The 26,307-nt window shown below is 35.6% G+C and overlaps 1 protein-coding gene across 1 annotated transcript in view; it reads right to left on the bottom strand.

Annotated features, from left to right (window-relative positions):
- myo3a (myosin IIIA) overlaps nucleotides 1-25,562 on the bottom strand; it is a 71,922-nt gene extending 46,360 nt beyond the window's left edge. Inside the window, exons 1-3 of the mRNA XM_056738337.1 lie at nucleotides 25,480-25,562; nucleotides 19,923-20,106; nucleotides 17,992-18,126 (exon numbers count right to left, since the gene is read on the bottom strand). Coding sequence (XP_056594315.1) covers nucleotides 17,992-18,126; nucleotides 19,923-20,106; nucleotides 25,480-25,499 — 339 coding nt within the window. The 5' untranslated portion in view covers nucleotides 25,500-25,562. The remainder of the gene's footprint in view (nucleotides 1-17,991; nucleotides 18,127-19,922; nucleotides 20,107-25,479) is intronic.
- Between the last annotated feature and the right edge of the window lie 745 nt (nucleotides 25,563-26,307).

Below are 26,307 nucleotides of genomic sequence, written 5' to 3'. Positions count from 1 at the left end.
ATAGACATGTTTATATTTTAACCAATCCTTAGAATGGGGAGAAAGTGTAATTTTAGTCACTGTGAACGTGGCTGTTGGTTCCAGTCGGGTTGGTGAGAGTATTTGAGAAACTGCTGATCCACTGTGATTTTAATGGACAACTTTGTGTAGGGTTCGTAGAGAATGGGATGAAAATGGCATAATCCTCTTGGATGTAATATCCAAAGTGTAAAAAATCAACTAGAACATTTTCTGTTTAAAATATGCCTTACAATAATGATAAACCAAATCGCGACATGTCACTTGAATTTAAATGATATGTTAAAGGCAAAAGGCCAAAAAAAAAATATCCTCTATGGATACAATTATATGAAACTGACTTATAAAATGAAGTTGAAAGAGTTATACGAAATGCAGCTAGATTTTAAAGTTCTGTCGAAGATCAATTTAAATTCAAATTATTTATAAAGTTAATTTTATTTAACTTAATAATTTAGAGCAGTTTTTAAGATGAAATAGGTGGCATGTTTTACAGTGTTAAAAGCACAGATCTTTTTTATTTATTTAACTAAAACCTGTTTTAAGTGATATACTCAATTTCTCGGTTTAGGCCTGCAAAAATATGTCTATATGTTTAAATAATTGAGGTATGTGTGTGATCTGGACCACAACATATTTCTGAAACTCTCTTATCTATATAAGAAATTCATTAATTCATCTAGAACGTCATTGCAGTCTCTGTGGCTCTACAACAAAAATATCCTGAAAAACTCACAGAGGCTTGATTGTGTGTTCTGAATGCTTGGGTGTAGTCAACGGGCACAAAGGTGAAAATAGTTCTTTTATCGTAGACAAGCCCTCCTGAAATTATATAAAATTGTCTCGCTTGTTGCCAAGGCAACAACAATACCCCCTTATTTAGAGCCATTTAATCGACAAAAGGCAAACACGACTGTCTTGGACCCACTGCTATTGTAATGGGACAAAATGTTTGTATGAATGCTTTGACAAACAATATCCCATAATCCTTTATGTTCAAGAGAAAGACTGAGTTGTGCCCCACATTTCAAGTCAAACCAACGAAATAAAAAAAAGCAAACCGGGGCTGACATTACTAATGCAACCAATTGCAAATCCTTTGATCCTTGAACCTGCTTCTCCACAAAACGGCGACACTTCAAAGAGAACATCAATGAGTCACTTCACTTCATGTCGTGAGAGGGCATTTACATTTTAAAACACGTCTATTTCCTAGAACCTTCCCGTCGAAGAGTTGCCTTGAGTGGATGGTTGCCCTATTGTACACTAAGCTGAAGTTGAGCGTAATTGTTAATAACATTTTAAAACTAGTTACATTTTCGAAGGAAAATGTGAGAGGCGATTGATACAAAAATGTAAATCACTTTTTAGGGAGGTGACCAACAGATCGCTTAAAGCATAATTCACTAATCATTGATTCACCCTCATGTCATTACAAACCTGCATGATTTTCTTTTTCTCCGCAGTAAACAAAAGATATTGATAACAGAAGAAAGATTCATGTACTATGTGAATTTTTGAAAAAAAATGAAGGTGAATAGATGATGACAGATTTTTTATTTTTGAATAAGTTATCACTTCAAGTGAATCTGGGTTTCATTTTTAGATGATTTGTTCCTTTAAGGAGCCACAAACTATCTTTCAGTGTCATGAAACAAACACTTATGTTTAAACAATTACATTCAGTTTAGGTCACAATATGCAGTCTGTCCTTGTAACTGTATATACTATTTGTATTATTTCATGTAAATTATTCTGGATGTCTATACTGTGGATATTAAGTCCTGTAAACCATCTTCTTTTTCTAACGTTCTCTGGTCATTTGTCAAAGTAAGGGGTCATTTGTCATTGGCTTAACAGGAAAGATGAAATGGGAATATATCAAAGGTATGTTTTGTGGAAGTGACGTATTGTCACAGGTTCAGGGTCTTTCATGAAATCTCATTATTATTGCGCCCACAGGGGCCTTTCGCATTGTAGCATTGTGCCTTCATGTTTGCCTGTCGAATTAATGAAGCTAACTGCCATTTCTTATGAGTTTGAGTGTTGATGCAGGGCTTACACCACTTATTTGTGACCATTTTGTTAATATTGCCCTTAAGTCAACATGAAACCAAAATTGACATAATTCTAATATGACACATCCACTTTTCACAATCCAATATCTTATGGTTGTTTAGTTTGAGGGGTCATATGACTCGTTTGTTTTAGATGTAATGCAATTTGTATACACGATTAAAGGTTTAAAAATGCTGTGTTTTCCACATACTGCGCATGTTTGTATCTCCTCTTTGCTCCACCTCTCTTAAATGTGCAGATTTTTACAATGATCATCAATCTGAGAAGATAGGTTTGTTTTGATTGGTCAGTTAACCAGTGTGTGGCGATTGGTCGAATACTGCAAGTGTGTGTCGTAAATGTAACGCCTCTTACCATATTCGGACCATCAGGTTCAAAAGCAATTGTACTGACAGGTACATCCACCTTACTTGGGTACACATTTGGGTGGTCTTAGTCAAGTCATACCACAAAATGACGTGGATGTGTGGGAGTGTGGTTACACAAGGCGTTTCAGGCAGGTCTGGGTGAGCATTCGCTTTTAGATAGAATACATCTTTTGTTCCAACATTTTGATTTTTGCAATTTTTTACGTGTCTAATACATGCATAGGCAACTTATAACACACAAAGACACAGAAAAACACGCGCAATACGACCCCTTTAAGGTTATAGGGATTGTCATCACATTTCATCATCTATACACTGTCATGTGGTTGAAAATCTGTAAATGAAGATATTTTGAGAAATGTGGTTTTGTGTCCACACAACGGAAGTCAATGGGGTTTTAAAATAGCATTTAATGATGTCAATGGCGTAGCACTAACAACATTGAAATCACAGACATCAGAGCTTCAGACATTAACAGCTTCTTCTCTGAGCACAGGTGTGTTGCGCTGTTTTGAGTGAGGTGCAGCTGGACATGTGAGATTATCTTCTCCGTTGAGAGTAACACTGCAGGTACAACGCAAGGTAATGTGAATGATGATAATTCATGAACAGATCAAGTTGAGGTTAGCACTGAAAATGTAAAGAACAGTGAGGCAAATTCTTTTGAGAGTGTAGGGAATCATGAAGAGTTTACTATTGATAATATAAAAAATATGATGTTGATAACATTTACATTTTGCAGACGCTTTTCTCCAAAGCGACTTACATTGCTTTATCCTATACATTTTACATAGGTATTTGCAATCCCCTGGGATTGAACCCTGTTAACGCAATGCTCTTACCACTGAGCTACAGGAAAGTCTACGGGGAATGTCTACAGGGCGAACGGACGGTTGAAACCCACGTTGAAGTGTCTGGAATAACTGATGTTTTGGAGATGGAAGGTCAAATAAGTAAGAATGACAAAGTGGTGGAGGAACTAAACAAAACTCAACAAGAATACTTTGCTAAAAGGTTAAGTCTATTTTAGGAAAAGGTAATAAAATTGTGTGTGGATGGAATGAATGAGGCTGATGATGTGGATGGTGTTTTGTCTGACTTTTCAGATCTATCAGAGGATACCCAAGTATGTTGTGATCAGGTTTATTCGTTGGGTGAGAAAAATATTGTTTTGGATAAACTTTTGGAAAAGTCATTGAGTAGAAGAATGCAGTTTAGATTAAAAAAGATTCTCACAAAGACCAGAAAGGTGAAAGCCGTAGCCAGCCAGAAATCAATAAACTTTGCAGAATGAAATGCACATTTAGGGTGTTTTTAAAAAGTATTTCTTTTGGTCTCTTTCTTTTTTCTCTCTTTATCAGTTAATGTATATTTTGACAGTAAGATCAAAAATATTAATTTCAGCTTCAGCTTTAAATATTAATGGAGGGAGAGATAGGAGCAATAGAGCAATGGTTTCAGAATATATTAATCTTTAAGAAATAAATGTTATGATTTTACAAGAAACACATAGAGATTGTCAAAATGAAACAGATTGGTACTGGTACAGATTTTTATTAATGTATATTCTCCCAATATAGGTGCGTAATGACTTGAGCTTTTTTGAAAATTAAAGAGTGAAAAAAGAAAATATGATGAAGGTAGTGTGTGCATAATTATGGGAGGATATTGGAACTGTACTAATTGTGTACAGAATAGGAATTGGAAAGAACCTCATTTACAATATAGTTATATGCTTTTGAAGATTACTCAAGAGTTAGATTTGATTGATGTGTGGAGAAATAGGAATCAAGCAGTAAAACAATATACATGGGTTAAAATATTAGAAATATTAGAAAGGTTGGAGAAAGATATTAACAAAGTTGAATATCTGATAGACTTGAATGACTCTGAAGTAAGAAATGATATCACAAAAAAAATTACTTTAAAAACACTTCTTGAAGAAATAGTTAAAGGTGCTTTAATTTGAGCAAGAATATCTTCATGAAGGACATGGATGCTTCAACAACCTATTTTTTAAATCTGGAACAGAATGTGATAAAACAGAAAAATCTGTGTCACCTTCAGACAGATAATGGCACATTAGATTAGATTAGATTAGATTCAACTTTATTGTCATTACACATATACAGGTACAGTGTAACGAAATGTAGTTTAGGTCTAACCAGAAGTGCAATTAGCAAGTGCAGATATACAGTGTGAATAAATACAGAATACAATATTAGGAAAATAATTTACGTTGGGCATGTACTATGAAAATATGACAATCGGTATGTACTATGAACAATATATACAGAAGGCTATATACTGTGAACATTAATGTACAGGAGGTTATGAACAGATAACAATATAGACTATACAATAGTGCAAGTGACTTGAGTGTGCATTAGTTACAGACATTAGCTATTAAAGTTACAGTGCAGTAGATGAGTTAATGTGGTTATTAAAGGTACGGTGCAATACATGAGTAGATGCAGATATACAGTTACAGTGCAGTAGATGAGTTAATGCAGTTATTAAAGTTACAGTGCAGTAGATGAGTTAATGTGGTTATTAAAGGTACGGTGCAATACATGAGTAGATGCAGATATACAGTCACAGTGCAGTAGATGAGTTAATGCAGTTATTGAAGTTATAGTGCAATAGATGAGTAGATGCAGTTTGTTATGCGATAGATGCAATAATGCAATAGATGAGTTACAGTGCAGTAATTAACCTCAGATAATTGTAATAGATTTCTATGCAAAACTCTTTGGATCTGCTGACAGTGTTTAAGGAGTATGGATCAAATTTTAGAAGGGCTACCTAGTTAGGAACTGAGGACAGAAAAGCACTGGATAAACTGTAAAGCAGTTGTCTTCTGGGCATGCCCCTGGAATAGATGGTTTATCTGCTGAATTTTATACATCATTTTGGAATGTAATAGATGAAGACTTTTATAATGTAATTGTGAATGTTTTAAAGATGGTGTTTTACCCAACAGTTAGCGGGCTGTATTATCACTCCTGCCATTAAATGGTGAATCAGGGTTGCTGAAAAATTGGCGACCTGTCTCTTTAATGTGTCAATATTATAAAATATTGTCTAAATGTTTAGCGGATAGTTTGAAAAACGATTAAGTAAAGTGGTGGAAAATTAACTAACAAACTGTGTACAATAATGGATAATTTATTTCTTGTAAAAGATCTGACGGACCTTTCTTTAAGTCATGATTATCTTTATAATGCTTTGAAGATATTTGGGTTTGGGGAAACATTCATTTCATGGATAAAGTTACTGTATAGAGGAGCTGCAGTTATGCTTAAAATAGGAGGGGGTTTAAGTTACCAGTACCTGTTAAGAGGGGAATTAGGCACGGTTGTCCTCTAGGGACAATTGTGAAGTTTAGTTATTGAACCCTCATTTAGTAAGCTGAGACATCATATGTAAGGATTTCCTATTCTTGGAGATTTTAATGGGTCAAGTGTGTCTGTTTCAGCATACGCCGATGATTCATCACTGTATTCATCACTGGGCAATAGGATGTTCAAACACTGTATAACTGTTCAGGTTTAAATGAAGCAGCCTCCTCAGCTAGATAAAACTGGGCGAAGAGTGAGGGACTTATTATAGGTTCCTGGGAAAAGGGTGGGCCACCTTAAATTCCAGGAGGAATATAGTGGGGCAAAGAAGGACTTAAATTTCTTGGAGTGTTTCTTGGTTGAAAAAGGTATCAACAAAAAAATTGGAGTATTTGTTGGAAAAGTTGTTAGTCAAGTACAAACTTGACTGTTGTTGATATAAACTAAACTTTTCTCTTCAAGAAGTTTGATAAATTGTCTAGTGAGAGCTGGACTGACAAAAATAGAGAATCTTAGAGACTCTAAAGGATGGAAAACGGCTATGTCACTTCAGTGCAATACTGGAATTCGATCTTTATGTTTCATGGAGCAGGTGTTAGAGGTGGTGCAGAATGCATTCCCTGTTGCCTGCAGGGAGGTGCTTGGACTCTAGTCAACTCAGGAGTGTGGGAGATTGTATCAGTTTCCATAAATTAGTGTGTCTATTCTATTGAGAAACGTACAGTAGACCTGCAGTGGAGGCTCATTCATGGTGCTATAGCTACAAACAGGCACATGGCGCACCTGAATCCAGCAGTGGGAAAGGAATGTCCTTTGGTATGGAAGTTGTTTGACCATTTATTTTTTAAATGTTCAAGGTTAAGTCATTTATTTATTGTTTTGAATGATTGTTTAGAGAGTCTTTGTGATACGTTTTACATTGGAGATTTTATTTATGGTATTATATTATATTAATTTATGAATGTTTGTTAAACTTTTTGTTGGGTGTGGCTAAAATGGCAATATGGAAGACTCGGAAAAATAAGACATTGGGTAAAGCTTCATTTGATGCAGAATGTGTTTTAATGGAGGTTGCCAGAATTAAAAATTGAATATGAGTATTTGAAAATGGTAAATAACTTATTCATGTTTTTAGAAATTTGGTGTGTGGGAGGCATTTTGTGTGAAATATTAAAAAATTAAATGTTGGTTTGAAATACTTAAGGTGTGTAAAAATGTTTTGCTGTCTGTTCAATTTACTTAACTTGCTTAAGTTAAAGCAACACAACTTTTGGAAAATATGGTTACAACATGATTGTTTTATGTTTAGTCATATAACTGAATCCATTCATGTTGGGACAACATAAGGAGTTGTGTTGTGTTAACATAAAATAGTTATAATAGGGCAGAGGACTTATATTTCCCAGCATGCTTTGCATACACTGCATTTTGAGAGCTATTTTCTTAAATAAGTGTTTTATATCGTGCATTTTTCAGTAAAAATAAACACTTGTTAGTGTTTAATGTTCATTTATCTTAAAAGTTTTAAAGAGTTAGTTATATTTTTGAGTTTGGTGGTTACCCTTGTTCAGAAAAGTGTTGCCTTTGGTTAGGTTGGCAGTCTTTAGAGATTACAGAGTTTGTACAAGTTATTCTTGTTGGAAAAAAAAGTTAATGTACATGCCTTTGATATTGAAAAGTAAAGGTAGTCTTTAGAGATTACACAAGTTATTCTTGTTGGAAAATGTTGTAAAAGTTATTGAATAAATTCATTGAATAAACAGGAACTGAATGAAACTGTAGAATTTATTTTGGTTGAACGTAAAAATATAAATTTTAGGATAACTGAAGTTAATTAACTCAATAGTTTAAAACAAAACCAAGCCTGTTAAATTGATTCAACTAAACAACATTGCTTTAACCTTAAGCAATTAACTTACATTTACTGAAATAAAAAATGTTATTTAATTTCAATGTAATCCAGTTACGTGCAACCAGTTGACATAAAAAAGTTAAGTTAGTCCAACATATTATTTTTTTGAGTGTATGGTAACATGTCTTTTGCTGTTAATATGGTTAGTTAAGAACCAAAAGGACAATGTTTTAATAAAGTTGTGTTTAAGCCTCCAGCTCGCTCTAGCTCTCTCGCTCTCTTTCTCTTTGTGAGTGAGAGAGATCTTTTAAGATGAGTGTGAAGCCGCTCTCATGACGTCCCAGCATCATGGGCCCAAAATCGCCTGGCATCATTAGATTTCACTGTGACACAGGCAGACAGAGAGAGCGAGATATTTATCTTACAGAGTGCAACTTGAGTGTGTGCTTAACACTTTTCTTCAAACAGGTGGATGTTGTGCCTAATGTGTGTGTGTTAAATACAGATTTAACCTTAATAAATAATTTAGACATCATCTTTACTGGATGGTGATTTTAAGATTTGCATCAAATGTGAACATTATACAGTAATGGCCATCTGCATATCAATTTGGTAAATGTCAATTGTAAACATATCATATTTACGTTTTCGTTATCCTTAATGTTATTAGTGTCATCATATGATAATTCATCACATTCAGCTAAAGGCTCTTTCTGCGATCTGTCTTTAACTCCAGCTGCCAAACTGGAACACGTCTTTCCAATATCCAACACTTTGATTTGTAACTAACACATACAGAAAAGTTCTACTGCAAGGTAGCGTAACAAATCTAGCACAAAATATTATTACAAAAATGATTTTAAATATTAGATTTAATTGGAACTTTTATTGTGCGACAATGAAATTAAATCAACAACAGTGAGTGTGTCCCCACACCTTTCTATCTCCTAGAAAGAGTGCCTCCTTTGTCTCGGCAACCTTATCATTTACACTGAAATAATGAGCTAGGTGTCTGCCTTCTGTCTCAGTTTAATGAAAAAGCCCAGACAAACAATGGCATTTTAAACCTTATTGTGAATAAATGATGGGCACCTGCTGGACACATTAAAAGTGGTTGGAAAGGGCCTTGTTTCAAAGGAAAGCTACCAGGTCTGTCATTTAATGATGGGAAACCCAAAGCTAGCAATCTGACTATATTAAGGTAAATGCGTAAGATTACACAGCATGACACAAAACACAGTGCATTCTTTAATCTGTTGTAAAGGACACATGGAAAGACCAGGGGTCTTATGTACAAAGACTTGCGTTGAATTCATACTAAAACATTGCGTAAGGACAAAGCTGTAAATGTACATTCTCATGTTAATTTCACTGTTATTACATCCGACAGTGAGTATGAAACCGGTAGTAAGCAACTTTTTTGTGCATACGCCGCATTGATACATGAGGCCCCAGGTTAAAACAATACGATAAAATAAGAATGACCCATTAACTGAGTTAACCCATTTGTTTCATCCGAAATGCTTCATGTTCTTCTCAGAAAACTTTTTTTGGTGTAAGCTGTTTATAAACTGGTTTAATCCTTGCTATCAGAACATGAAATAGGTCCTGTGCATCAACCAGACGTTACCAGATTTTGTACAGGATTATGATCTGTGATCTGATTATGACCCGTTTTATAATCACTGCAAAAGTATTTGTGTATAATGCCAGGTCTAAAATATATTTTCTTATTGATTTTGTCAGCATTAACTTACACCCCATTCAGCCCGCCAGAAACTAGCAGTGGCACAGCGACGCGATCTCCTTCATTTCAATGGAGACCTGGCGACTTATCCAGCGACGGGAGTCAAGCGACAAAAGTTGAGAATTGTTCAACTTTATGCAAATGATGAGCAACTTTTGCGAGCGCCTACTAATAGGAGTAAAGTAAATGAGCTCACGTCATCCGTCTCTTCTCAGTTACTGGAGGGTTCATTCAAAATGTTACTAGAAGAATCAAACGATGCCTTCAAACGATCTCAAAGCAAGAGGTAAGCAACACACAACGATACAAGTCTCTGGCTGTCTGAATGGGGCTTAGTCTTTCCTTGTTCCAAACTATTTCGCTTTATCTTTTTCTGTGCAAGTAAACATTTAGCAGAATGTCCAAGTGGCTCTTGCTCCAACATGTCCACCAACCCATATGACTGTACGTGTATCACTCTTAAAGGGACGGTTCACCCAAAAATGCGAATTCTGTCATCATTTCCTCAACCTTACATTTTTCCAGACCTGTATGATTGCCTTTGTTTTGATGAACACAGAGAAAGATATCTGGAAGAATGTCAGTGTAACGAGCAAGGCGGGACGGGACAAAAGGCGTGAGGGAACTACGCGGGGCTGGTGACACGAGTGATAATCAGTGTCATATGTGCGTTGCACCGATCATGCAACTCTCACGGAGGAGACCGGACGCATAAGAGGAGGAGCGACAGGAGTGTACGAAGAGAGAGGACCAGGCTCGGACACGGTTGTGTTAAGTTTCATTTAAGTTTGGGCGGCCGGCAGTCGACCGTGAGGTTGCTTGTCGGCCCTATACTTTTGTTTTGTATTGTTTGCTTATTTTGTTAAAGTTGTTAAATATTCGCCGGTTCCTGCCTCCTTCCCTCCCAACTTTGAACTGTATAACAGTCAGTAACCAAACAGATGTCATCCCCATTTACTGCCATAGTAGTGAAAATAAATACTATGCGAGTCAATGGGGGGTGAGATCTGCTCTGTTACTGCCGTTCTTCCAAATATTTTAATCTGTGTTTGGCAGAACAACTAAATTTACAAAGGTTTGAAACAATCTGAGGGTGAGTAAAAGATGACAGAATGTTCATTTTTGGGTGAATTGTCCCTTTAAATATGACCCATGGGAGTGATTTATTAAATTAGCACAACTATCGGAAGCAGGCATTTTTTTTCAACTACACTTACATTAATGTGAACAGTTCGATGCCAGATAACACACTAATAAAATGTAAACCTTGCAATGTTAGTTTCATATCCAATGCATATTTAACAAAAGGTGATCTATTTAATCATGCTTTGAGCGAATAGAACCTTGGAGCCTTTGACTGTTTGTAATAGCAGAGATCAAAACTAAAATCAGCTTTAATAAAACTTCATACATGGCTTGAACTATGTACAAATACAGATGCATTGTTTGATGTTATCCATCTTATCCATCTGCAATTCTCAATGATCAACACAATAAACTGACTTCAAAGCAATGCAGTCTCTCAAAGCTACGTAGTCCTCATAACTAACCGCACATCCAAAAAGACATGTGCTCTATATTAAATTAATGAAATCCTTGAATAAAAGCAGCATGACAGATGTAGTGTTTTTTACTGAAGAATAATAATAATGGCTTGTCACTATAGTCCTCCTATCCCAGTCATTAGAGATCCGGCGGACCCCACAAGCCGACTTCCAAAAAACTGAATAGAGATCATTTCCGATATCTTTGAAGTTTAATATGACAGAGCGGAGTCGGGCCCTAATATGGCGAGGAAACGGCGAGTGCAGATGAAAGACTGCAGTTCTCTTCATATCCATAATTAGAAGGCACAAAGAGAAGCAGAACAAGCAGCAGGCCTGATGAGCAGCCAGTGAAGTGGAGGACGCAATTTGTGCGAATCCTTCTCGATAATCAGGGGGTCACGCAAAGTGGAGGAGCCGTCTTTCTGGATGTTACTGAAATACAGAAAATTACAGTTCAGGTGGGGGGACGACTGTAACCATGGCAATTTAACCCCCCATTTCCTGCTGACAGCTTGAAAGCTGGACTGTGATTCAGGCTGAGGATTAGCTCCATATTTGGATCGCTGAGTGTGGATTTTGCATCGGGAGTTTGCATACAGAAATGCAAAGCTCTTTAGGGAAAAAAGGGCAAGAAAAAGATGGTTCACATAAATGCCGTGGAAGGAGCTCTGTTGTAATGTAAGGAAATGTATTTTATAGTCTATATTTAAAACTGAACAAGGTTTCAGAAAGAGAAGAAAATCATACATTCACATTTTAAACAAAAAATAAATTTATATTTCAAATGAAATATGCAAACCTTGGAACGTGGAATCTACCGGATGTTATTCAGTACAGTGGCCACAAAAGTATTAAGGACTTGTGGACCTCATTGACAGTAAAAGCTGTTTGTAAATACATTTACTGTAGATTATGTTAGGCTTAAGTAATCATGCATTTATAACCATCACATTCCTCTGTTTTTTTACATATTTGAGACATGCGGTTAAAATGTGTAGGATAGCTTATAAACATACATTTTTTATAAAAAAATCTACTTTTAAGGATACAGTTAGTTAGCCTACGTTTGTTTAATATCATGGTTTTGGTGAGTTACTAAACACTGTTAAACTTGATTTGTTGTTTCAACTTAAAAAATAAGTTGCCTTAAAACTGTACGTTAATTCATTGCAAAAATATTAGTAATTACTTGCAAACTTTTAGGCAGTAAAGGAATTTTTTAAAATAAAAAACAAATTATTTTTAGAGTGTAGGAATATTTGTATGTTATTAAAAGGACCTAGTTAGTCCAAAATAATTGAATCATTCACTAGTATTTAACATCTTTTAGCATGTTTGCATAGAAATGTTTTCCTGGCATATTATCAGACGATTTCTTCAGGTCTCACTCCAAGATGCATTTTTAACAACACAAATTTCTATTTGCAGCTTTTTCTTCTTCTTCATTTTCTTAAAGTCATGCATTTCAAAAACTTAATTAAACACAATTGTAATTGTGGATTACTTTATAAATCCAATGGTTGGGAAACTTCCTTCTTACGTTCAAAAGACAACTCATGCATCAAGGGGATGAAGAATGTAGAAGCTTCTTTTTTGGCGACTATGGACGTGGAATCACTGTACACAAATATAGATCATGAAGAAGGCCTGAAGCACTGGCAGAAATAAGGTCCTCTATTGAGAAAACTCCGGCCGAATGGACATTGAAAAAATATCTGTTTCAAGATCCAACCTATATATAAAAAATATTATAAGGTTAACAGATTATTATTTTAATAAGGTCTGGCACAGAGGTAGATTTGTTGGCTTTCCATTCATATTTAAATACCACTAATGCCTAGTTGAAGCTTAATTTGGATTTTTCCTTGACTAAGTTTAATTTTCTGGATCTATGAATATTAAAAGATAATGAAAATTACATACAACTATTTAATGAAAAGACACCAAGAGAATTTATAGAAATAAACATCACGACAATGTTAGTACATTGAAAATTGTTGGTAGAGAGCATGTTACGAGATCTATAAGAGGAGGAGCTATAAAAAGGTTAAAACATAGAGAGTCCGTTTGGATCTATACATTGAAGGCAATGACATATCCAGGTTTAAATGGATAATTAGATTTTTCACCTTTTTGTAACCCCCCTATCTCCTTGTTCTTTATTGTTTGTAATTTAAATTATATTAGTTATATATTACTTAAATACTTGATCAGGTGACTATGTCATGTGACTAGATGATTGTTTAAAGGGACTTGGCTTGTGTTGTGCTTGACTTTGACACCCTGATGAAGGCTTGTAAGACGCAATGCTTCAGTGCACGTGTGTAATGTGTTTTTTGATAAAGCCATGGGTTAATAAAGGCTTGTTAACTTTTATAACACTTTCGAGTGCCTTGGAGTGAAGTTCTTTTTTTGATGAATAAAGAAATCCCGTATCCAGTCAATTGTTCTCTTGGCACAAGTATAGTGCTAGTCTTCTCAGACTTCCATGTGGGACTTAAATAACTTTCTCTTATCCTCACATTTTTAGACTGATGTAAAGTGTCACACCAAAGAAACATCAGCCCTTCTCTCCAGGTCTATTACAATGAACAAAGCCTCGCCAAAGCAGAAAAGCCTCGCTCAACATCCCCAACGTAACATTATTGACACTGTGCAAACAAAATACACTAACAGACTAAATTAAAGAACTGACATTTGACCAGGAGATTTCTGAGGCTCTCCGAGGACCGCTTAACATTTTCAGTAATGTCTATTTGTGCAGTGATCATTAGACCATGATGATAAATATTAAAGATGTTCAGGACACATTGTTATACCTCCCGAAACAGCATTAGATCTTACAAGAATTCTGCTCAGCGCATGATAAGCTCCACTGCTTTTTTGAACATAACCTTTGTAATCTGTGTCTACAGCGGGAAGGGCATTAAAAGGATGAGAAATAAAGGGCAAAAACTGAATTCTTTTAACATTTTGAAAACTAAAAGCAATTTGGCAGTTTTTCACGATTGCTAAAACACAATTCATGAAGCAATTCACTATTTTCTCATAACTATAAACTCATTCTCAGAACAATAAATCAACTTGTACAAACCCCATCATTTTGCAAAGGTTAAACCATGTTTTCATTCAAAACACTAGCACATTAAAAAAATTTTTTTTTATATAAGTGTTATTTGTATGGGTCTGACAGTAACGCAATTTCAATCCTCTATATGTATGACCTGTACATGTAACAGAATTGACAATAAAGCAGACTTTGACTTTTGGACTAATGAACTGAAGAGTTAAGATGTCATCTCAAATAGCACACATTTATCCATCAGTAAACATTCAGTAGCAAAACTGATGACACACCTCTCAGTATCTCAGGATAGAAGATATCAATAGGAGCACATGTACTTGTGCATCCTACAATCATCTGGACTGTATACTACTTATTGTAAACAAACATTATAATTACAGTACACACTTTATATGAGAAACTAGAAAATGCACAATGTTTACTATTCTGTATCCAGTTAACTGTGTACACCCTCAAATTTGTGATTGTCAAGTTTATTTTTAGCATTTTTACATGTTCTGTATTTTTGCAGAATTTAGAGACGACTACTTACAAAAACATATTTTGTCAGAAGACCAAGACATTGTATCCTGTAACAAAATTGGGCAAAAGGTGCATAGGATGCCATGTTTATTTAGGTATTTCTGCAATTGTATTCTGTATTGTGTTGCATACCCAGTTTATATTGTTTTTTGAACTTGTCTTGTCTACACTGAAAATCTTTGCTGTAGTTTTTGGAGCAGGTTTGCCAGTAACTTACTGTAGATTGAATTACTACTCAATATACTTTCCAATTAGTACTGTTTTCAATTACTTTAATGAAAATTAAAACACTTAGACTTTTGAGATTTAAAATGAGCAAGAAGAGACTGCTTTGCATTAGCAAAGCAATACTGCAAAAGCATTTTCTATTGTTTTCTGTAAAAATATTTAAAACTTCTTAAATTAGGATACATTTACATAACAAGAAAATTGTCCCAAGATATTTAGTGTAGGCAAGTTTCTACTTATATCAAAATTGTACCTTAAATCTACATTTACTGGTTAGAAATAACATCAAAGTTTTTCAGTGTACATCATCTACTTTCCGTAAAGCTCATTTTACTCTTTCTATACTCTTTTAGGTTGTATATTGCAATAGACACTATGCTACCAAATGACTATATTCTTGAATCCCAATAAGAGGTTATAGTAACAGTGTTTTGAATTGATCTCACCAGTGTCTAAGACTAGGTTGTAGTATGAGTGTTTCTGAGGGCTTGTGAGTGGAGAGCTTCATTTTGACCGAAAAATATGAAGTTGAGGGAATTGACCCTTCGCAAAACCTTGCCTCCCTTTTTTCCTGTTGCTATGTCCGACAAGCTTTCTGTTTCAGCCATGCACTCCCAATGTAAATGTGAAATAGTGAGACATTTCTGGAAAATTGACTACAAAAACAATGTTTTACTTTCTAATACAAATTCAAGGAACCATTCCTCAAAGCAATGGTTTACTTGATGTGTCAATCCTAATATTCCTTGAAGCCAAGTAGCTGTCTAACAAAAGAAAGTTGTTCAAATATAAAACAGTGATGATAATTATACATCATAGACAAGAACAAGAGCAAGATCAAATTAAGGAGGTGTACAACATACATTGCTTTTCTGTACTGGCACAATGTAATTACCACTTTAACCACAGTACATCAGTGAATTGCGCACAATGTATAGGCTTGCAATGCATACTGCTCACTACAGTAATTACCACTTAGACACTTAACTAACACGTATTACTCATCAATGTGTAAATTTAGGGTATAACTCAAAGTGACCTCTGCTGTTCAAACAACATGTGTACTGGACGCTCTTGACCATGACAGCAGAATACAGAAAAATCCATTCTGGTTTCAACACGTAATACATAAAGATTTAGCCAATAAGACGCGGAAGCAGGCTCAACCCACATCTACTTGAAAAACTGTGTCCACCACTCCTGCTGAGATAAGCCTCTTATGTAATACACATACATACCCATTTTGACAGTGCACAGCTTTAGGCTGTGAAACACAAATGCTTAAGAACAGGCCAAGGAACATATATTGCATATAGTGTCCCTGTAGCTCAACCAGTAGACCAAGTTTGTGGTTTTCATTTTCAGAGCACACACATCTGCCCAATACATAGCTAAATGTAAATTGCTTTGTTTGGATTTGATTTTACAATAACAATGATTTGTGAACACATTAACATGTGCATGTAATCCTGCTGCTAGTATATTAGCATACTGACTAAACATTTTAAAAGCGCTTCAATTATGTCACAAAGCCCATGTACACTCTAAAAAATGCTGGGTTATTTGTTTAAACCAATAGCTGGGTTGAGCCTGTTGGGTCATTTTGTTGGGTTATTTTCTTAGTGTTGGGTCATTTTTTGAGTAACACAAACACTGGGTTACCAGTCGGGTCCAATTGAGTGACAGTTGAGAGAGTAAACCTCTCCCACTCCTCGACGCCTCAGACAAACTCTACCTTTGCGGGCATTTTGATCCACCTCATCTCGGAAAGCTGTTATTCAGAGAATGTTTTACAAGTTTTTAATGTATAGAACTGTTACTGTACATCAAAAAATGCAAAAGTATGCAAAATTTGGCTGTTGGCATTAGGTTTGAAAAGTAACGTTACAATCTAGCTTCGTTAGTTTTGGATAGCTAGTCTGTAACGTTATGCCCACGCTGTTCTAATTTACAGCTTTTTAATAATTTAAACTTCCTTTTTGGTCAACATTTCCCTTTGTAATTTCTGAGTCGTGTGAGTCACTTAGTTCAGTAACTTACGCAACTTGATATTAATTTAAGGTCGACACGAGAGAGCGTCGTGTCAAAAAGCAAACATCCAGCTCATTTTCTTTTATAAATACCACTAATGTTCGGTGACGGAACATAGTTTTAAGAGTCTTTTAGACGAGAATGTAGTTGTTAAAAACTCAAATACGTGATTTATATATAAACATAACGCCTCTTTGAGAATTTGTTAAGACGAGTCAGAGGTGTGAGCTTCCAGCTATCAGCGGTCGTGGCTCCGCTGAGAGCAGCTCTACCTCGGCCATTGCTTCGGGAATAGCCGCTGGCTCTTATAACGTTAGAAGTTAACCATGAGATATTATTAATTTTGCGTATATGAAACGAACAATTGTTGGTCTTTTTATTGTTCTACGTATTCCTGAGTGTGTCGAATTAGTTAAGAGTTGTGTTAGCGTTTATACTATTATTTTTTTTAAAACTGTATTTCACTTTCTGTACTAGATCCCACTCTTCTTAGTTCAGTTGTATCAACAAGGGTTTAGTAAAATAAAAATAAATGGTTCAATATATTGGCAAGAAATACCTTCTCGGAGTGTTTTTGTCACATCCATGATGCTGGAATTGCCGTAAAGAATTTTACTTGTGCAACTTTGTTAATTGTATTTTGTAAACAGTTATGAGTTTCGAAGTGGAAAGTTGTCGAACTATTTATATTTTGTTGTGCGACTGTACGTATATGTTAAAATCTAAACTTATGTTATTTATTGATGTTTATTTTATTTTGATATGTACTGTATAAACATAAATTGCATCGAAGTGTTTTATATGCCGTTTTTTGTTCATTGAGCATTAAAATATTGCAAGTTTTTATGAATTCCTTTTGTCTTGCATTTCGATCCTTAATAAAACTTCAACTTTTGATTCTTACTAGTGCCTCAAGTAATTCCTGTGATTTTATTATTATTATTTCAAAACATTTTGGGTTTGTTTTAAACCAGCAATGTAATAGTTGATGAAAATAAAACAACCCAGCATGTTGGGTCAAAGATTTAACCAAAATGGCTGGGTTAAAATAACCCAACGCTGATTTTGTCCATATTTGACCCAATGTTGGGTTATCTAAATAGCCCAAATTGGGTTGTTTTAACCCAGCCTTGTATACAAAACCCAAAGACACAGAACATAAAAGTGCAATACCTCCAGTACAAGCCAAAGCTGATCGCCAATTTTGAGATCTTTTTTGAAGAACATCCCAAAGAACTTGACAACATTGGGATGGTCCGAGAGAGCTTTGAGGATGTTGTACTCGGCTTCAATCTCCTCATCGATGTCCTGATGGAAACACATGAATTACAGTTACGACAAATAAATACTGAATTTGAAGGATTAAATAGATCCACAACACTTTACAGCAAGGATCTGTTAATGCATTAGTTAACATGTACTAACAATGAACAAAATATTTTTACACCATTAACATTTTTTGATTATGTCAAGTTTTCCCAAATCAGATTATTTTATCCAAAAGGATATTTTGTATAAAGTGTGGGCTGATCTTTCCAAATAATCAAATAATAAATTATTTAACTGCACCAGTTAAATAAAACAATGTGCTATATTCCAGGTCTTTTGCAGCCATATTGAGACTAATTTTTAAAACATTTTGTAATCCTTTGGTAAAAAAAGAAATAAAAAAAAGAACTCTTACCAATTCAATTTATTCAGTTCAAATGGCATAGAGTAAGTAGACCATAAGATGTAAACATTAGCAAAGCCGCACTGCAGTGCACAACACATTAGAATAGATTTAAAATATCATTTGGCTTCTTATTTGTGCTGAATGTGAACAGGAAATGTGTTGCTTGCAGATTGAACATTAAGGAAAGGCAACTTCTGAGTGCAGAGTTTCAATAAACAGGGCACATATCTATTGAAGTATCACTGTGGTGTTTTTGAAAGAGCTCTATATTTCTATTACTGGCATGAATTCATCATTTCCTGTGTTTGGATAGTAGTGAAAATAAATATTTGTGCATATTTGAGGTACTATGACCACGGCAGCTGCGGCCTAATAAATTATGTCAAGATTTATTTGTTCTAGATGAGTCCTTTTAAATATACTGGCAACCAAAGGCCATTGACATACTTCCAAACCTCCTTTCAAGACCTTGAAAGGGTGAGTTGGAGAAACTCTGATGTAGTAATTGAACACAAATTGCACATTTTCCAAAAAGCCATTTCATCGTGATTAGTCCGGGTATGTGCTCTGAGGGGGGTTTTATATTTGCCAAATCACTAAAAGGAAGAGAACAGAAGAGTGTATGAATGGGGAGAGAGAGAGACGGTAGAATAGATGTTCTGTTGCATTATGAGCGGCTGTTCTCAGTGTTCTGTACATTGTCTGCAGGCCTCTCAAAGGCATAAACACACTCATGGGTACACAAATACATGCACACAGGTGAACACAAATGTGAACTGATCTCTGAAGCTGTAGGGACAATCCTCACCCAACCTCAATTTTTGACAATCTGACCTTGGCCTTGCAAAACAGGGTAACTTTTGTGTCATGACACAGTGTTCACCAAAACAGTGCCCTTGAACAACTCTCTTAGTCTTGTTCTTCTTCTTATGAAAGTTGTTTGCTTTATCTGTCACACTATAAGGGCTCTTGCTGGCCTTAATGAGTATCTTATCACTTACAGAGTATATAAGCTATGTTCCGTTTGTTCTTGGTTGTTGGGTCTTATGTTGTGTTGTGTGTTTGGGAGTTGGGATATATATTACATTCTGGATTATTCTTCTACCCTTCATCACTGTCGTGCGTGCTTTCATCATCCCCAGCCAATGTGACATTATGAGACTATGTGACAATGAGATTATTCTGAGTCTTGCCTTTTTTAAACAATTAAAAAATACACATCTTTGTCTAAACATTAGATTGATTCTATATTATTCAATTGTCTAAAACTACTTTATTACTACTCTATTATGCATATATTACTATACCACATCCATTACTTGACAAAAGGAAATGCATTTTTCCAATGCTTATTGATTTTTTATAGGATTTATCAAATAGCTAAAAAAGGTATATAAAAGTGACATGGGATGGTTACATGTGTACTTACATGGATTGGATCCAGTATTTTGACGGCGGCTTTGCTGCCATTGGCCTTGTTAAGAACTTTATAAACCTTCCCATAAGTCCCTTTGCCAATTGTTTCAATGATCTCCCAGGTGTCAGATGGATCTGGAAAGCTGTCAAAGACGATGGATTTCCCAGAGTGAGGAAACATTTTCCCAAGGGATCTCCTGAGGACAAAGAGCACATATTGTGTTTCTATAGCTGGAAGTGCTGTTAAAGCTACTGTTCTATCACTATACTAAACTTTTAGTCCATCAAACAACATGTGTAGACAACATACTTTTACACAAACAGTTAATAGGAAGATAAGCTAAAGTTACTTATTTAAATACTTTCATACATTACCATAAATGAAGAAATTAGCATGAAATGATACATAAATGTGCAGTGTAATAGGCTAGCGACACACACGCGATACATTATTTAATTTTAGTGATACATATCATCATGTAGTTCCTAAACAGCTCCATTACCTGACCAGTGTACCAGATAAGAAACATGTAGTATTAAGAAGCACTTTTAAAAATTAAGGATTCTCTCAGCACAGCATTCACCTCTCACCGGCCCTACATTTGTTCCTCATTTCAGAAGCTGTAACGTCAAGATAGTCATCGCAATATGGAAGAAAACAACCTCTTAACTTCCTTTTCATGCTCACTTTAAACTAATTTGCCAACTAGGACGTGCTCCTGAATGTATGCAGGTGGTATAGCAAAATAAACTGCAAGTAATCCAGGGGTGTCTTTAACACCCTTGCTCTACACTCACCCAATCATTCAACTTTGTTAATATAGCATCACTAAAAACAACTATTGTTGACGAAGGTGCTGTACATTAACTGAAAACTCAAAAAATACATAATACACAGCTAAAAACATAAAACAAATAATCACAGTTAAAAGCCACAGAAAAAGAAGAGTTTTCCATTTTACTTTAAAATCCTGTAGTGTGAACGTAGTTCTAATAAAAACAGGGAAGCTATTCTAAAGTTTTGGTGCATCGACCTCAAAGGCTCTGTCTCCTCTTGATTTTAGTTTAGCACTAGGAAGGTTTAACAGCCCCTGGTGGGCTGACTTCAGAGACTTTCCAGGTCTATGAACAGATAATAGGTCAGGGATATATAATGTACAGGAGCTAGACAAATCAAAGCTTTGAAGACCAGAAGCAAAATGTGAAACCAATTCTATAACGAACGATCTTAAGCCTTGAGTAACATTCTCACTCTCACTCATGCCGGTAAGAAGCCTAGCTGCTGCATTTTGACCCCTTTGTAATAGGTTAAGGGATCCCTGATTATTGCCAACAAAAAGGGAATTACAATAATCAAGCCTTGTTGTGATAGAAGCATGGATTACCCATTCAAAATTAATCACAGAAAGAAATGGTTTGACTTTGACTATAACTCGAAACTAAAAGAAACTAGACTTGACTACCGTGCTCATTCATTTGTCATATTATAGATCACAATCAAAAATTTTGATGTCATCTGCATAACAGAGAAAGGAGATGTCATACTTTTTTTAAGTGAGCCTAGGGGGAGCATATCAAAATAAAAGAAAATGGGGCAAGTATAGATCCCTGAGGGATTCCACATGTAAGAGGAGCAGCCTCCAGAGTAAATTCACCTATGGTGACAGTATGATTAAAACCATTTGAGAACACACCCCTGAATTCAAACCCAATGCTCCAAATTTAATAATATGTAATGAAGTACCTTTCCCCACTTACTTACTGTTAAAAATAGTATGTGTGGGTGAAGTATGTATGCATACATTACAGTTTGTTCATAAAGATAAGTCACACACTTTTTAAAGTACATATTACAGTAACAACTAGAATTACATTTGGTAAACTGATTCAGTTGCACCTAAAAGGAGCGGACTGCTTTTTGCCTTTATCTTTTTTAATTCAGGGGTTCTTAAGCTCCCATGGCATCATGAGATAGAACAATGTCCATATAATGCATACTGAGAAATCTCGGCAGAAGCAGTAGACCATCCAGATCATTTATTGCCCACTGTTTTAGGACACACTATTCATATACATAACATCATTTTCAAGTAGTATGGAGGTAGGCGATTATTGATGGTAAATAATAGCAGTGATTGTACTGTATAGTAGTGAGTAGACCTATGTACCTACTTTAAAGTCAATGTTTGTTTGATATAAATCCCGTTCCAGGACCAACAGTGCTTATATCTACTCTTACCTGATTAAATAGGCAGTGCCATTGCATTATATGTCCTTTACTATGAGGATCCTTTGGATTTTCTATAAAGGTTTATTGAAATGGCCAAGAGAGCCCAAAAGCAAATTATTTTTACTGTGATGGTATGCAGTTGTCGGGATGACGTTAATGGGAGATAGTTGCTTCCAAATAAGTTTGATGCCAAAATATAACTTGTGCCCGTCAACTAATGCAAGTCTCTCAGGATTTCTTTTGTACGTTGCTTAGCAAAGCAATAGCACACTTAAATTTGAGAACATCAGTCGGTGTGTTTCTTTAAAATGATTTTTAGTCATAATATTCAATAATAACCCATTGTGCCCAAAGGGTAAGCCTCAGTTGTTCATATGTGATCAGCAGTTAAAAAGTGCTCACAAAACCTCTGCACCCTGCGGTTAAAGTTCTCCATAAGCGTCTCATATTGTTGTGATGGAGAACAAGAAGTAGGCATCTTTAATGTGAGTGAATTACAGAAGCCTGCTAGAAGTAGTTTTTATGACCTCCTTTTTGTTCTCAGGATGTGACAAACCATGTGAGCTAGCATACTGCTTGAGCTGCCATACACACTGATGTGCCATTTACAAAACTGGCACAGGTTTCAATTTTAGTTTTGTCACAAATGTCGCTTAAAGCATTCTGTTATTAATGCTTAGCCCAGCTCTTGTGTTTACTTAGCCAAATAGAATTAGCTCAATATGGAAAAAGCGCAACAAAATCTTTTAAAAAAGTATTTTAACTACATATAAATTGAGGTTAAGCAATTCTAAAGCTCTGTACCTACTATTAGTAATGACTTATTGGATCTGCAGATCTACTTACCATCTGTGACATTACATAATGAAAGTTCGACCCCTCAGCCAAGATGAAAACTGACTAGTCCGACATTTCACTCACATTCTTTTCTTACATGTCTGATGAGAAGTTTGTTGCACAAGTCCACATTGAACAGTCCGTGGCAGTCGTGGTGTGGGAACATGTAGATGAGGTAACCACAGCTAAAGCTAATCTCAGCAAACCATGCCTGGCACCAGAAACAATGCTAATCTGCAGCAGATATGTTGAGATTAAAAAGAATTAGTCAAGGCTACGCCCTGAGCCTTTCCTTATTTAGATGCTCATTGATACAGATGCCAAAGTTAGTTAGAGTAACTATGAACGTGACGCTGGGGGACTACCTCCTTAAGAGATAAGATTTAAGGTTATCTGCTAATCAGCCTAGATGTAGAAAAATCGGTAAATGCACAAAAATTCCTTTAAAACTAACATATCAGGCCAGTGTTATATTATATTTTAACAAATAAATCTGTAAGTGTCTCACATTAAAGATGGGAACCAGATCGGGAGACCATCGTTTCTCCATTCAACTTTTCACTGAGGTTGTTGCAATTCTGGGATTGGATATATAGTATCCAAAACTTAAATTTAAAATAAAATTAGATTTTTTAAGGACAACACTCCAACCATTTTAAACTGCTTGAAACAATCTTGGTCGAAAACAAACTCATGATGCCATAACATGATGTAAATAAGCAGCTCAGATAACAATGTACAGTATCTGTTTTTATATGGTTTGTGTTTAGTATTTTGGATTAAATAAACCATCCCATCTACCAAAAGCCTTAAAGAACTGGCAAGGCAAGGCAAGGTATCCACAGGGTCGGGTACGTAGTTTGTTTTCCACAATACAAACTTGCAAAGGCACAGGTACATACAACGAACGAGCATAGCGTAATAGACACGAGGATATTTTATAGGGAGACAGACAAAGGATAATTAACAAGGGAACAGGTGTAGGTAATGAAACACTCAGGGAAAGTTAACAAGGAAACTAGATGGCCGTAACAGAAACAAGGACTAGAGAGAGAGTATAGAAGGCCGAAGGCTCAAAATCTCTCTCTCCACATAAAACCTAAGGCTTTGCCATGAATTGGCCATAAGACCAAGAGTAGACATGAAATGATGAGGCAGACTCATGTTAAAGAACATTAAGGACCAGTTTCACAGACAAGGCTTAAATCTAGTCCCAGATTAAAATGAATGTGCAACCTATTTTAACTGAACATAACTTGCCCAAAAATGTCTTTAAATAAATCTGTGCCATTGTTTTGTTTTGAGATGCAAACCAGTAATGTTTTCTTCTAAGGCATTTTTATAAAACCAACTGAGGCAGAGTCCTGGTTTAAGGTAAGCCGTGTCCGTGAAACCAAGCCTATCAGTCATTACTTAAATTAAGCTAAGTGATTAGCCTTTTAAACATTGAGGCCACAAAGCACTTCACAGAACTTTTGTGTAGCCGAGGACCCCAGAAACCTCCAGATGTGTTTAATAATAAATTAAGCTTCTATGCATTACAAAAGTCTATGACACGAAGACACCGGCGTAACTGAAAGATCCATCTACCCCACATTACCACTCACAAACTCCAAGGCACTGGATGCAAGCGCAGGTAACACAACCCCACCTGTGGTGCATAAAGGATATGAGGTGCAGTATGCATTTACCCTTTAAGGCTTTGTTATTATTACTATTTTAGTGTGTAAGTCATCCCAGGTTGACAGAGCTACACTGTAGTTGATTTTTACATGTCACTTAAATATAAATTATATTAAACGAGTAGTTCACATTCAAAAGGAAAATTCTGTCATCTTTCTTCTGCAGAACACCAAAGAAGATATTTTGAAAAATGTGGGTAACAGAATAGCGCACACGACCATTCACTTCTATCGTAACCAATGCAAGTGAATGGGTGGCTTTTAACAACATTCTTCAAAATATCTTCTTTTGTGTTCTGCGGAAGAAAGAAGGTCATACAGGTTTGAAATGAAAAGAGGGTGAGTAAATGATGAAAGACTTTTCCTTTTGAAGGTGAACTACTCCTTTAAACTGAATTACAGGATACGATGACGTTTAAATTGGTTAAAATTGATATATTACTTGATTTTTAAGTCAGTTTAATATCATTTAAATGCAAGTAACTTGTAAAGACGTTCTGATATAATGAAGCAGTTAAAATAGGTGACATTTTTCTGCAGTCTACAGACATGAACAATACCTTAAATCAAGCTTCTATTTGAAGAAACGTGTGTTATTGGTCAGCACGTGACCAATCAGAACCTCTTGGCAATGCCCTGGCAACTTCCCAGACACGACTGATGCAGTGGCACACAACACTCTTATTTCCTACAGTATGTTGTGTGCAAAGAGCTGGCGCACATACTGAAGATTTGTATATTAAAGTACTGTTGCCATTACTGGTGTTTCAGAATAGATTCAGTCCTGCTATAACTGCATCATTATATGGTACACACTTTACCTGTTTTGGGCGGATGTCATCCCTGCTGGCTTTACGTCCAGAAAGCAATTTCATCAAAGTATTCAGCGCTCCCAAACATTTTCAGTTAACACGTTTTGCACTACGGCGAGGCTTGTCTCCTTATGTCACCTTTAAAGAACAAAAGTGCAAGCAACTTGAGGAGCACAAAGAAACAGGAGCCAAGACCGCCGGTGAAGGAAAGGAGACCTGAGATCATTTATGAGGCTGCGAGCAGGTTGGGGTTACAGCGTCAACTTTGTGAGGGCAAAGAAAACAGAAGATAGACAGATGTTACAATGACAACAAACGATTCTTAAAACTTTCTAATTAAAATTCTGTCATCACTTAATCATGTCATTCAAAACCTGTATGCTACTCTTTCTTCTATGGAACACAAATTAAGATATTATGAGGAATGTCTCTGTGGTTTTGTGTTCTTTGGCTACCAACGTTTTTCAAAATATCTTCTTTTGTGTTCTGCAGAAGAATGAAAGTCGTACAGGTTTGAAATTACATAAAGTTGAGTAAATGATGAATTTTTTTATTTTAAACTGCCCCTCCGTGTGAAACTGCTGGAACATGTGAGGTGAGATTACAGATTTAGTCCTCATTTACTTTTATTGTATGAATGAACACATGACAGAAATATTCATGTTTGGGAAACTTCCCCCAAGCACTGTAGCATTAAATGAAACAGCGCCAACTCAAAATAAAATCTTTGTTTTGTGATTTTGTAAACCTTTTTAACAATCACCATCATATATCCCAGGAAGTCTCTCCTGTCATTTTTTCTCACAATGTAGTAGAACATGTACCCTGATTTAACCA

This window comes from Triplophysa dalaica, chromosome 23 (genome assembly GCF_015846415.1).
Source record: "Triplophysa dalaica isolate WHDGS20190420 chromosome 23, ASM1584641v1, whole genome shotgun sequence".
In the NCBI taxonomy this organism is placed as follows: domain Eukaryota; kingdom Metazoa; phylum Chordata; class Actinopteri; order Cypriniformes; family Nemacheilidae; genus Triplophysa; species Triplophysa dalaica.
Note: the sequence above shows the minus strand (reverse complement) of the source record. Positions and strands in the feature narration are given on the sequence as shown.